The 15,351-nt window shown below is 35.0% G+C and overlaps 2 protein-coding genes across 3 annotated transcripts in view; both read left to right on the plus strand.

Moving 5' to 3' along the window:
- The window catches only part of LOC147831238 (uncharacterized), a 650,544-nt gene that overhangs the window by 344,209 nt on the left and 290,984 nt on the right, over positions 1–15,351 (plus strand). The window lies entirely within an intron of this gene.
- Positions 1–15,351, plus strand: part of cntn3a.1 (contactin 3a, tandem duplicate 1) — a 193,199-nt gene that overhangs the window by 11,858 nt on the left and 165,990 nt on the right. For both annotated transcript variants that reach the window (XM_087306666.1, XM_087306667.1), the window contains exon 2: positions 12,031–12,170. In XM_087306666.1, the coding sequence (XP_087162792.1) occupies positions 12,116–12,170 (55 nt within the window). In that variant the 5' untranslated portion in view covers positions 12,031–12,115. The remainder of the gene's footprint in view (positions 1–12,030; positions 12,171–15,351) is intronic.

Consider the following 15,351-nt stretch of genomic DNA (forward strand, 5'->3'; position numbering starts at 1 on the left):
ACGAGCACAAAACCCCTTCCTGCCTTCTCCCCCGTATGAATATGCTAAGGACTTTACTTTGGCAAAACCCAACGAAAAAGCAATAACAAAAGCAAGCAAAAAGAGAAACTTTGAACAGAATGTAAATTGGAGGTGCTACTTGCGGAGGTAGACCGGAGAAAAGCGGTGTTATTTGCAAGTTTATTCTCCGGAATTAACAAAAAAAAAAAAATAGAGTGGCAGAGTTTAGCTGATGCGGTTAACACAGTTGGGTCTGAACATCGCACTGAGTGAATTAAAAAAGAAATGGTGTGATTTATCGGTGTAAAATTTTGCAGTATCCATAACAGTCTCAGTGGCGCAGCTCGTAAGATGCATGTTAACATGTTTTGACACTTTCGAGCATGAACTCGGTTCGAATCCAGCGTCTGATGAACTATTTCTTCTTTTTTCCCCCGCTACATATCAGATTTTGCCAACTATTTATCACAAGTAATAGAAGTGGGAATCATTAATAAGTTTGTGCATCATATTTTATTTGCACATTTATTGAATGGAAATGTTTCTGATTCACGCATGCAAATTTGTCTTCAGATAGTGTCTTTATAGCAATGTGCGTGCAGTAGATAGCTCAGATTACATTGGGAAAACAGGCGACCGCTGCAAATTGTGCTTTAATGTTTAGCTGGTCAACTGTATGGTATATACCTGCTAGATGAACCTGTCTCATAGAGCTGCCATTGCAAGGCTCAGACACTTTGTAGAGAGCAATTTAACACAACTGCCTCTAGGAGTCGCCAATGGAAATAAAACAGACACGCACAAAAAATGTGCGTACGCCAGCCATAAAGCTGCCGTGGAGCTGCGCACATTCCCACGTTCAGTTCATCGTTAGTAAATCCAAACGTGAGCGATTCTGAGCGTGAAACCTGGCGTACGCAAAGTTTTTGTGCGTACGCAGCGTTGATACATGAGGCCCCAGGAGCTTCATTTATTACTTTGGCTTTATTTCTGTCACATGAACAAAAGCTCCTAATGAAATTTGTTGTTCATTTGAAAGTCACTATGATGGTGGACCGAGTCTGCTTTAGCTCTTCAACTATTTGTTCTGACACTAGTTTTCATTTTGACTGTTATAATTATTTGTGCTAGTCACACAATTAATATAATATAAAAAAGCCAACAGAAAAAAAAAAAACTTTAATAACTCTGATAAGATTAATATCAAAATCACTCACCTCCTTGTGCACTCATTGAATATCTTGTTAGTTATAAGTGAGTAATGATGTCATACGTAAAATAAAACACTTGACCCACAGCAGGTAATTACTGATTAACAGGTTTAAATACACCATTCACAATGAAAATGTTTGCTCTATGGCAGAACTTAAAAACACACAGACGTCAACAATTAGTCTTTGAATTTCAAAAATAGTGACAACCAAAAAATATAATAAAAATGAACCCAGAACAATACAAAACAATCTAATGAAATATTACCCCCTCCCCCAAGAACAACATGAAATAAAAAAAGAAGGAGAAAAGAAAAGAAATGGTAGGAACTTTAAGCTGCATAATATATTCACTGGGATTTTTGTACTATGCTGCCACCCAGCATGCATTGCAGCATGAATGAATTAAGCAGCTTTTTTTTTAGCAACCATGGTTGAGGTTCACATCCTGATTCTTGATGTCTGTGTGTCATAATGTGAAGCTGGCGATCTCATGGTTTTGTACATGAAACTAGTTAAATTTTAAATTCTTATTAATTCCTTGATAATTGTTTGTTGAATCTCCATGGGAAGCTGTGACATATCTCAAACATTATCAAATAAAACAACTTCCTGTGGCTTAACATATAAACAATAAAAATGATATCTGTTACAATTAAGAACACACAGTAGAGTTTCTCATTGCCTTTCTTGCTTTAACTGATGAGTTTCAGAAACATAGTTATAACAGCCAGAGAAACATTAAGAGAGAGGAGTAAAGGATCAAGAGTTTAACTAAAGCAGCCTCTCCATGATGGTGAGGTCAAATGAAACATTTTCAATAAAAATATAAACATCTGTTAATTATCAAATATTCTTGCAGATATGAGAGTGTAACGAAGATGGCCGATCAGACACATAATTATTTTGCTTTTATTCAACTAATGCACCACAGCACAACACACAGCACTAACTTCTACCCAGGAAAAGACTGAATGGTCAGTTGTAATCTGATTTCAAGATATTTATGACCCAAAGGATTGTGCCCACAGTACTGGACAGAAACGTGGTCAGAACTTCAATAAGCTCCTTGCTTAAGACTGATGTTTTAATGTAAACTTTCATTCTCTCTTTATGTGTAATCACGTGTTTTGCAATGTTTTCCTTGCTCATGTATTAATATCATGGGTTTAATACTTCTGCAATCAATGTTTAACTCTACCGAAGCTAAACAAGCTCATAAACAGTTCATTTTTGGAGTAGTTTTGAAGCTAATTTGATGTACTGAACGATTGTTTACATTTTATGTTAATGCGAGTGCAACATATTAACATTTTAAGAAACTTGAACATTTCTGCCTCAGTTTGCATCAAAATACCTTTTGCAAATCCCCATACAAAGAGCCATAAAAACATATCTCAGGGAAGTTAATTTCTGATTGGGCAACTTGGCCCGGGAGGGAGGATACAAACCATTCTTATAAAAGCTTGTGCTTAATTATAATAGATTATAATTCGCTATTTTATTATTAAGATTAACCTTGAGCTAATTCGCTACAAGAGACTTGAAGTCAAACTGTAATCAGTGAAGCTGCTAATGCTGTTATTTAATGGAGTTGTTTAATCCTCTGCTTTAATTCAGTTGGTTTGGTGTGAGGCTGTGTCTGAGGTTTTGTTTCTTGTTCTTTCCTTTAGTGATTGTGCTTGTTAACAGCAGATATTCATCATTTAGTCATTTGTGTTAATTTACTCTGTCTAGTGGACTAAACAATTTGACTAATTTAGGGACTAGTGAATGAGGGTGTGTGGTGAGATTTCAGACACTCTGATTAGTTTCTCGAAAACAAAGGTTAGATCTAGTACCATTATTTTCCATGTTTTGTACAGAAATGAGCTGTCAGTCATTTAACAGGTTTTCATTGTAGATCATTGAAATCACAGAATTTTTTACAGTGTACTGTAGTAGTATTTCATTGCCACTGTTGTTGGTAGAGTAAGAAAGTTTTATATGTGTAAAAGTCAGAATCTGTTGGCAAAATAGATGCAAATTAAAACATTTTTGTTTTTCAGTCAACAGAATTTCTCCATTAATATTCTTTCAACTATATTACACACTACTCTCGCTACCTAAGTTACGGTCCAAAACTATGTGGTTCCTACCAAATTCTCTTCCACATTGCAGTGAAGCCAAAGTTATATACAGAACTATCCTACTGACACCTTGCTGTTAATCGCCAATACAATGTATGGCTCCCACATATACGTATACGCCATACATACAGATTAATGTTGGTTTAAAACAATATGTTTGCTATGTTTGGGTTCAAAATAATGAACACATTCTCTCATAGTCTGCATGATTCATTGTAACTAATTTTTAATTCAGCAATTTCTATTTTAAAAGCTAATTAATTAAACTAAAAAGTCATTTGCATTACATTTTAAAAAAGGAACTCAAATATTATTGCCTAATTAAAAAAAAAAAAGTTATATGTAATTTTACTTGTTAGAAAATATTTTCACGTAACTTACTTGTGTTGTGTTACCACCAACACTGGTCATGACTCTAAACTGGTCATGATTTTAAATGTCTATATTTTTGTATGAGTGTAATCATATAAGTTTGTTTGAATTACCCATTAAACTGGATGGCATGGTGGCACAGTGGGTAGAGCTGTCGCCTCACAGCAAGAAGGTCGCTGGTTTGAGCCTCAAGTAGTAGGGTCAGTAGGTATTTCTGTGTGGAGTTTGCATGTTCACCCCGTGTTTGTGTGGGTTTCCTCTTGGTGCTCTGGTTTTCCCACAGTCCAAAGACATGTGCTATAGATGAATTGTGTTAGCTAAATTGTCTGCAGTGTATGGGTGTGAATGGGAGTGTATGGGTGTTTCCCAGTGATAGGTTTTAGTTGGAAGGGCATCCACTCTGGTGACCTCTGATTAATAAAGGGACTAAGCCGAAAATAAAATAAATGAGTGAATACCCACTAAACTCACAAATTGAAAAAAAAGTATGTTTCCTCATTCAATCGGGCTGTTCTTTATCTGTTAATGTTTAATGATCTGTTGTCCTTATCATTTTTAACCCCAGTGTGTATCTGCTATATGCTACTACCTTTTTTAAAATTCATTATTCCATCCAAAGTAGTCCACTAAACCAGTGAATGAAAACCTAAAAATGCTCCCACTGAGCCAAATAATGAGAAAGAACCAAATCTCCTATCACAGCTCTGCTGATGACACTCAGATCTACATAGCCCTACTGCCTAATGACTTCAGCCCCATTGAAACCCTCTGTCAATGCATTGATGAAATGAACAGTTGGATGTGCCCAAACTTTCTTCAGTTAAAAGAAAAACTTCATTGCATATGGGAACAGAGATGAGGTTCTCAAGGTCAATGCGTACCTTGGCTCTAGGAATCAAACAACAAAAAATAAGTTCAAGACTCTTGGTGTGATTCTGGAGTCAAATATGAGTTTCAGTAATCATGTCAAAGCAGTAACTAAATCGGCATACTATCATCTCAAAAACATTGCGAGAATTAGATCCTTTGTTTCCAGTGAGGACTTATTCTAAAAATGACGACTGTGGTTTTAAAAACTGCTATAAAGGACTGTCCATTCAAACAGTAGTATTAGTTATATAGGTAGAGTGATTTTGGAGCTTGATTAATTTAAAACCATAATAGCATGTAAATAATTGTACCAAAAACTAACACAGTATATCCAAATATATTTATTATTGTTGTATTATTGTAGTTCGTTACCTTACTCATTACTTTCTTGTTAATTAAACTGATGTGCTGTAGAGGCAATATCAGTACTGTAATGTTTTACTTCATTGTGCCTTTATATAATACTTTATTGCACCTGCATTCACATGCTGTCAGTTTGCATTACTCAGTCCCATGCAAACAATGATCCTGCTTTTGGAACAGAACAAAATGAGACTGAACAGCTGGTGATATTTTCACAGATACAAAGAGTTCCGCGGAAATGACATTTTCATTGGCCAAAACCTGGAAACCAATTTTAGCACTTCCAGTTGTATTGTCCTGACATCAGGGAGATTTTGGCTAAAAGCCTGAAATGACTTACAGCATATGTGACCATTGCTGGTACAGCTGATGCATAACACACACAAAATGGAAAAAAAAAAAAAAGTTACTCTGCATTTCTTTCTGATATCTTTTAGAATAGAGAATAATAGATTTAACTCCTTGTATTGAAGGTTTTAAATGGTCTGGCACCTTCTTATTTATATCATAATCTGCTAGATGTTTAAGGTCATCAAGTCAGAAATTGGTAAAGGTTCCTAAGTCAAAGTTGCAGAGAAAGGAAGACCGGGCATTTGCTATTTTTGGTCCCAAATTAAAAAATAGTCGACTTTTTCCTATTAAGATAATCTCCACAGCATTCTTTTTCAAGGGGAAACTGAAACTTGACCTTTATGAAAAGGCCTTTAATGCCATTTGAGTCATTTGAGTTTGTTTTTTCCTTCATATTTTTCATGTGTTATGTAATGTATGTTGTTTTTTTCTATTAATCTTATTTAATCACTTTTATACAATTTGTGTATAGCACAATGGCCAGTGGCTGTTGTTGTGTTGTGAAAAAGTAAAGTAAAGTAAAGTGTTTTCTTGTCGTAATATGGTTGGTTGTGTTCTACAGAAATTCTAAGAGATGTACAGTATAGGCGGCATAAGAGAACAAAGATACCATAATACAAACCCCTTCTTAGGATCAAATATGGGGTTTTTAAAATATTTTGGTATTCACAGCATTGACTATTTAAAGGACACCCTTTTCCACTGCACCATGACTTTAAATTCTATTCTGTACATTATTTTTGTTAAGTGACAAGACTTTTGTCCAAGCAAAGTCAGACCTTACTATCCTAATTAAAAAAATAAAAAATCAAGGCATGTTTATCTTTTATTTTGGTAAAATAAGCATAATCTAGAGGCCTTTGCCTTTTATATAAGCCATTTCTGATACCAAATGATCAACTAGAACAGTTGTGCCTTATGCCATGGGATTAGGAACCTAAACTAAATAAATAGTTAAATTCTTGAAAGTGTAAAACCTGTACAAATAGCCTTTGCAACAAACAAAGTTATTCTTTTCAATCATGTCATATCATATTTAACAAACTGCGACACATCTGACATTCATTAATGCCTTGCTTTTGGGACTGTATCATACAGATAATCACTGCTATGGAAGCAACAGAATGACATACAGGGATCTGTGTGCCATAGAGAAATTCTTAACCGTCCTATAGATTTCTTTGATGTGCAGACTTCTTTGCACTAAATTTTAATAACAAAATAAACAAGCAACAAACTAAAAGTAAGCGGCTGGCACCTCCTTCACAGATCACTGCAACTGTGAGGTTCTTGAATGACAGGAGGCTGAAATCTTTACTGAGTAGATGCAGCACAGAACAGAACAAACAACTTTGGCCAGTACCTAAAGTAATCTACCAAAACCTACCCATTTCTGAGTGGGTCTCACTTAACATGCCGCTTTCAGTTTTTGCTCTCTTAAAGAGGCTTTACTTATTTCAACTTATATATAGTCAATACATTACAACCACATAAACAGAACACATACAGAAATGGCCCAGACTCTTCTTTTCACAATTCTAGAGTGCCTTTTGTGGAACTTAAGTATGGTGTCAGTGTTGAGCAGTAGCACAATATAAAATACACAAGCATCTGCATATTGTAGAGACATTAAACAAGTTGCTTTACACAAAGATGCAACCATCTTTCTGAAACGTTTTTCAGACCTTCTAATGAAAATTATATAATCATTGCAGCATTCTATTGGTTATATTTTTGCATATTGTCTGTTCAATATCACACATATACTGTTGTACTGGCAGAATCTGGTTTATACACTTTAGGTTTATCATCAAACAATATACAGAAAAGAGGAATTACTTGTGAAATCACTAAGCATGTGTAAATCTTGTGTTAGACCAGATGTGTGAAAGCCAGTTGCCTGAAGTCAAAAACCCAATTGATAATTGTTGTGGAGGCCAGATATTGAGCATAAGGCAGTTTTTGTGATGTTGGCAGAGGCAATGTTTATTTGAGTAAAAGGATCTAATTATATCTTGGGGTGTTATCTTGGGGTGTTATCAGATATGGAGGTTTTAACATGCTTAAATGCCCTGTTTCCACCAGGCATTGACGTGCACTTTCAATGGTCTGATCACAAGTGGTCAGCCGTATGGGTAATTTGTCACTGAAATACATTCCATGGCAGTGTTTACGGTGCCTCTACCATGAATAAGTCTTATTGCATTGTGGGCCATTTCATATGTGTAGAAAATAAGATTACTGTAGCTTGATTGGTAGGTCATTGAGTTATTGTAGCGCAACAGTCATGCTTTTGGTCCCAGTGTATATATGCAATGGTAAATTTTGTGTATCTTTTACAAAATCTTTAAATCATGTTCCAAAGTGTTTTTAGATGGCCACTATTTTTCCTGATTCCACTTCACAAAATGGTAGATATGTGAATATGTTTTGTGTCAGGCACGTGCACACATAGGGCTCAACCTGTGCAGTGCACATGCCCTTTTTAGTCTTGGATAGAAAGTGCCCTTACAAAATGATCAAAAGTGCCCCCGCGACACCCCCCCCCCCCCCCCTCAGTAGGCGCATGACAGCACCGCTCCTGAGTGTGTGCGCTCAACCACCCACCCCACCCCCCCGCTTTACAGTACGCGCGCAACAACACCGCTGATCAGAACGCACGCACGACAACAACAACAATGACCCACAAAGACAACATCCAAAAACAACGGTATTTTGATGTATAATAACAATGTGAAATGACATTGATATTTGGTGGATTTTAGGTTGTGTTGAAAAGTGACAAAAATCCAACGTTGAGCCAACATCTTTATCCAAAGTTATATTGATGTCAAATACTGACATTTATTTGTCAGGTATGGCAACCAAAATCCAACGTCTGATAGATGTCATAGTGGTAACATCCAAACAACGTCAAGCTGTAACATCATTAGACTTTGAAATGGTTGTTTTTAGATTGTGTTGGAAAGTGGCGTTGGACACTGACATCTGACACTAAATAAACTGACACTGCCACTGACACTGTCACTGATTTTGGGTTCTGACATCATCCTGATTTTCATTTCCACTCAAAATGCAACGTCCCCACGTTGTTGGGGTACCACGTTAATCTGACGTCATTTTGACGTTCTGTGTCTGCTGGGTTAAAGGTGCGGTATGTAAGTTTGACACCCAGTGGTTGAACTAGGTATTACATTCCTGAATCAAAACAAACACAGATTGGCAGATTGACCAACAGGAGCGAGTCTGACGGTAAAGGCTGATATAGAGCATGTTCTAAATAAAAGCAACAGCACGGAATATTTTCCATTTTAAAAGGAGTTTTTGTTCAAATGAGCACCTCGAAATGATATAGTAGAAACGGCTTCTATTTCTTGCAGCTGAACAACAGGATAAACTGACATGCTGTTTACCTCAGGTACACCGCATGTGCTTTATTCAGTGTTAAATGAAACAATTTGAGTTTTTAAAGCCTTTTTACATGACATGTATTTCCATATACTGAAGGCAGCAGCAGATAGTTCACCTCAGATCTTGAAAATAAAATGAACCGTCATGTACATTTAATAATGTTAAAAAGGTTTACTATGTAACAATTTGTTTATAAACCTTACAATTTTGTAAGTGAGTGCATATTCTATGCTTCTGAATGACTTTAAATTTCTGTCTTGTTATGTCTGGTGTTGTCAGGACACGCAATTACAATGTAACCTGCTCACCTAATGTTTATGCTTGTAATATTTATATAATTTGCTAATCAATAACCACCTCATGTGAAAATGTAAATCTACGTGTCATTCCGGGGCTGCTACTGTCTACCGGAGGTCGTATTTCGGTCCCGGAAGTATACTTTGAGAGCCTTCCTGACTGACTGAAATAATAAAAATTTGAGGTTTACCACCAGGGCAACCCGGCGTGCTGAAATATAATTGGCTAAACTGGCATTGCACTGGTTAAATGAAGAAAACAAACACAGCTGACTTCAGCATTGTTTTTCAGATAAAGAAGAATGTTCATTTAGCATTTTTCTTAAATATCTGCAAACATGGTATTTTTATGCTTTACAAGTGTCAAAATACAGCACATTTAAATCACAATTATAGGTCATAATAAGCTACTTGCACAAACAAAATATTCAGCCAAATTTTTTGGAGTAGGAAAGTGTCTTCTTATTTTGACTAGCTTTTCATCACATTTCCTGGAGTGCACAGTACAATAAGTGTACAAATAATCAAACAAACCCATATTATGTAGTATTGCGTGGAAGCAGGAAAGCAAGTGAATGAAAAGAAAGTGGCAACCCTTTTGATTGTAATCTGTGATTGTTAGCAGTGGAGGTGTAACAATACACATACAGTATTCGTATTGATTTGGAAAATAAAGAGCATACAGTGTGTGAAATATAATGTTCTCAGTGCCAGAGGCTCAACAAGTCAACTCAAATGATGTAATCAGACAATGTATGGTGTACCCCTCCCACCCTCATAGAAAAACATACTATTCCACTCAGGTAATTGCATGGCTAGTAACATGTGATTACTAGAACATAGGAACATGCTTAGGGCATGTGTCCACCAAATCTATGTCTCTGTTTTCACATCAAGCAGATCTGTGCAGTCCAAAGAAAATGTGGACTCTGAGAAAAATATCCATATATAAAAAGTTGCGTTTGTTAACAACTACTATAATAATATTTATTTATTTATTTTTATTTATTATTATTATTTTTTTTGCAGTATATATTAGGAGCTTTGTTTTTGTTCTATATGCTGTGAAGAAGACATCCCTTAAGGTCAAGTAGCTCACTGTTCAATGTAAAAACTTTATGCATTTAATACATGTCAAATATATTTATAAAAAGGAAATTAATTAAGGCCTTGAGATGAAGAACCATGTAAGTCTATTTTCATTCAAATTTCTATTTAGATTGTGAACATTATTTTACAAATTTTTTATTTTACTTGAAGATAGACAACAAAAGCTTCTCAATTCCATGGAGATAACATTTTCAGTCTCAGAATTATAAAGTTATTAGAATTTATATTTTTCAAATTAAGACAAATGTTATAAGTTCATTTATTCATTTTCTATTCTCTTTATTAATCAGGGGTTGCCACAGTGGAATGAACTGCCAACGTTTCCAGCATATGTTTTACACAGTGGATGCCCCTCAAGTTGCAACCCATCACTGGGAAATATCCATACACACTCATTCACATCCTCTATGGACAATTTAGCCTTTTTAATTCACCTATACCACATGTTTTTGGACTTCATCTGAAATGCTGTGAGGCGAACGTGCTATACTGCGCCACCGTGCAGCCCGAACAATCGGTATATGAACTCCAACTCATCATATCACTTTAAACCACTAAAGATCTGAATCCTTTATTTCAGTTTTAATACAGTTACAGAAATTTATGTTTAATATTAAGCATTTCTTTCAAGTTAATTATTATTATTATTATTTTTTTTCTTCAAAAACAGAAAATACAGTATAAACAATGTACAATACACAGACATTCTTGCAGTACAGGCAATAACAATCAATTATTAACGATAAACAAAAAAAAATACAAATAAATAAATAAATAAATGAATGCATACCATACATACATACATACATACATACAATGCAGACATACATCATAGATAAATAAATAAATAAATAAATAAATAAATAAATATTGTCGTTTATTTAAAAAAGCTGGTGCAGCGCGTGTGTATATACTACTTCAAACTGTTCTCGTGATATGCCATCTTATGATAAAAATAGATTTAGAACAAATAGATTAAAAAATAGATTATAAACAAATAAACTCTGCTTGCCGTAGTTTACACAAGGCTGGCAGGAAATATACATAGATACAGCTTTATTAAAAAAGTTATGTGTTTTATTTTGATAGATTAACTTTTTTGTGGTGTTAAGCGCTTCTCAGTGAACACTTCCACTTACCTCTTTCTCAAATATAGTTTCCCAGCATCCCTTAAAGCTTTCCTTACACTGTTCTTGCATTTGTTCATGTCGAGTCTCCTTTTTTTTTGCCTTTTAATATCCAAAGTGGACAAAATAGCAAGCGCCATCTCCATTCTTCTTAGTGGACATAAAGGTTTTTTTTTTTTTTTTCTGTGTGATGTTATTTTATTGCTTAAAATGCAGACACTCGTTCGCGTGAAAATGTCCCCTAATGGTTTCTATTATACAAAGTTCACACATAAAACTAACGTGGCATGGTTATCTTACATTTTTTTACTTATACGGTTGTTCGTCGCATGTACTCAATTTCTTTTAGCTGTATTGAAGACATACCAAATCGTGACATCACTGTGTCGTATCAAACCGAGCTATGGATCTTGGGAACTGTTACACCTCTAGTAAGCAGTGCCTTGATTTGGTGTGCTTTCTCACAACACATCTTATAACAATCACATGTGTGTGGCCTGAATGCATGCAGCTACATGAGCTACTAATGCAATACAATTATAATTTCACTACTTCTAGAAGTTGTATAACACACTTAATATGTTGGTCAAGCATTTTTCCAGACATTTATTTTGTATTTGCCAGGTATTGATCAACAACAAAGCTTTTTGCAAATATAAAACTCTTAGTGCAGGTATATTCCTCTGATGTCAGCTGTGATTTCTGTCTGAGCTTGTAAATGTTCCTGAATATGGCTGCTTTAGTCTAGCTAACTCTATCTAACTCTTCTCATCTTGTCTTTTGATTTCAGGGTGCAGAGGTTCAAGTCTGGACAAAGACGGCATTCTATTTACCCTCAATTGAATGCGAGCTCTCGCTGACCTCCAATATTTAAAATGGGGTTGTCATGGAAACTGCTGGTGCTGCAATTATTCATGGGATGCCTTTCAGGTAGGCATCCTAATAACCTGCTCTGTAGACTTTCTTGCCTGTTTCTATGGCACACATTTGTCCTTGTCATTTACTATTAAGGGCAGACCTCTCACTCAGGGATGTCTCTTATCTTCTGGAACCAATTAAGGGTTTCACTTTGTTTGTGAATGCTAAAGCCTCAGCAGACTTCCAGGTGGCCACACGAGCAAAGACACAATGCTTTTGAAGGGCAGGCCTTGGGGAGATGCTTTATATCTAATAACAAACTTTGATCAGCATAAATATGATGTGGTCAAGGACACATGGTGCTGAATCGAAATTTCGCTTGCTTTCTTTGTAACTGCGAGTTGTAGTTAGACAAGCGATGCCATTATGGACATGAAGGAAAAGCAGTTTTCTAGAGTACAGGTGATGATGGCTTTAAGAATCAGTTTATGCAATGTATTGCATAACGCTTCCACATTTATTAAAGAGGTATTTCAAAACCTAACTCATTCAGTATCTATTTGTGTCACTTTATTTTAATGGTTCCTATTGCATATTTTGTTGATCCTAAGTTACACTGCAACTACATACGAACACATTCTTATTAGAAAATACTAATAATAGACTGGGCCCCACTTTATATTAAGTAGCCTTAACTGCTATGTACTTACATCACAATATAAATGCAATGTATAGTTAATTTTGCACAAACTGAAGAGCGGGGAGCGGGTATGAAGATGGTGGCGCGTTGGGTTCTGTGTGCATGGGGACTGAACCAAAAAGATAGCCGGACTGTACCAAAAAGCTGAGGAGCAGGGGGTGGGGGTGGAATTCTGGGAGTTTTCTGGGAGACAGAACAAAATGGGAGATGGGCGGGAGATCGGTCTGAAATACGGGAGACTCCCGAAAAAACGGGAGTGTTGGCAGGTATGCTTTACAGTCTAATTCATGGGCCAAGAGGAAGGAGTGGGGGTACAAAAATAGAATTGGGATTGAGCCTTAATATCTGCTGACACTGCTGCAGCAGACATTCTCTTAACTGTAAGCAACTTTGCAAATACTAGTCAACTTACACTAGTTCTAACCCTAACCTTATAGTCTACTAATACTCTAATAAAAAAATGTTGCCATAGTTTCAATGTCACTTAAATTCAAAAAATTGTGGTAAACGGACCATCAAAATAAAGCAATACAGAGTTTCTTTATACTGTTGAACATAACAGTTATTTAAAAAAAATGCTGGCTGATGGTACCTATTAAATTCAATTATATTATTTTTCTACTTTGGAAATCAATGGATACCATCAGTCAGAATTCTTAAAAATATGTTAATTTGTCTTTAACACAAGAAAGAAACCCATGAAGGTTTAAAACCATCTTAGGAGAAAGAGAGAGAGAGAGAGAGAGAGAGAGAGAGAGAGAGAGAGAGAGAGAGAGAGAGAGAGAAAGAAAGAAATCCTTAAAATTTTGGGGTGAACTATCCCTTTAAATGAACTGTCTTTATAAAACTGTATAGTCACACATTCAGTATGCAATGCAATTAACAACCACCCCACCCCCACATCCACCCCCAGCCCCCTCGGTTGCTACACCCCTGCAATATATTACACATACAGTACATATTCATATATTGTAGCCTAATGTAAATAAATTGCATAAACACACATTTATTAAGGATTAATGTGGAGTATAAATATAAGACTAGTCAGGCAGACAACTGTCAAAACAGGAGTAAACAGTTACATACAGATTATTCAGAATCATGATTAATAAACAGGTGAGCGGTCGGCATAGGTGGCAGGCACAATAAACAATGAAACAAAGCAAGGGAAAATGTGTCATAATGTCAGTTTGTTTGTGTGCTGTATACAGTTGAATGATTACCCCCCTTTTAATTTTTTTCTTTTTTAAATATTTGCCAAATGATGTTTAACGGAGCAAGAGGATTTTCACATCTGATTATATATATATATATATATATATATATATATATATATATATATATATATATATATATATATATATATATATATATATATATATATTTTTTTTTTTTTTTTTTTTTTTTTTCTCTCTGGAGAAAGTCTTATTTGATTTATTTCGGTTAGAACAAAAACTATTTCTAATTTTTTAAAAACCATTTTAGAGTAAAAAAAATAGTAGCCCCTTTATGCTATATTTTTTCGATAGTCCAAAGAACAAATCATCATTGTACAATAACTTGCCTAATTACCTTAATCTGCCAAGTGGACTTAATCACTTAAGCCTTTAAATGTCTCTTTAAGCTGTATAGAAGTTTCTTTAAAAAAATATCTAGTAAAATATTATGTTCTTTCATTGTGGCAAATATTAAATAAATCAGTTATTAGAAATGAGTTATTAAAACTATTATGTTTAGAAATGTGTTGAAAAAATCTTCTCTCTGTTAAACAGAAATTGTGGAAAAAATAAACAGGGGGGCTGAAAATTCAAGGGCACTAATAATTCTGACTTCAACTGTTTATGGTCCAAGTAATCTTTGAGCAGCTCTGAGCTGTGTGTGTGTAATCAAAGAAGAACCAGAACAGGTGTGAGTGTGTGGTGCATGACAAATTTGTAGTCATCCAGCTATCTGTATGGACTAGATCGCTGGTGATCATAGCAGCTTTATTAAAACACTTATATTAAGCTGAACACATTTTCATAAGTTTTTTTTTTTTTTTCTCAGTTTATTGTTTGCTTACTTATCGGGCATAAAATATATGTGTAATTGTGTATAAGAAAACACATTGGTATTTTGAAATTTATTTATTTATTTTTGGAAGTCATAACCATATAATATGTAAATTACAGGTGATGCAATGTTACAAATATAAAATATCAATAATATCTAATTATTGAATAAAAAATGCACAAAACATACTATAACACTGTTGAGTGCATAAAACAGTTTATAAAAAGAAAAACTGTATAAATAAAAATAGATTTTCTTTGTGTGAAGAAGGGTGCCATTATAATCTTCTTGGCAACACTTTCTTCCTATCTGGAATTATAATATTTGGCCATTAGATTTTATGCTCATCCGTCTTGTGAAAAATATACTTTTGACATGTTTCCATTGTCAATGAACTGTGGCCAATTACATAGGCCTCCCACACCATAGCATTATACCTTCTTGATTTAAAGACCACCTTGCTTTATGTCAAAGTGGGAGAAAAGATGTGATAATATATAA

This window comes from Danio rerio, chromosome 23, assembly GCF_052040795.2.
Source record: "Danio rerio strain M-AB ecotype USA chromosome 23, GRCz13ab, whole genome shotgun sequence".
Lineage (NCBI taxonomy): Eukaryota > Metazoa > Chordata > Actinopteri > Cypriniformes > Danionidae > Danio > Danio rerio.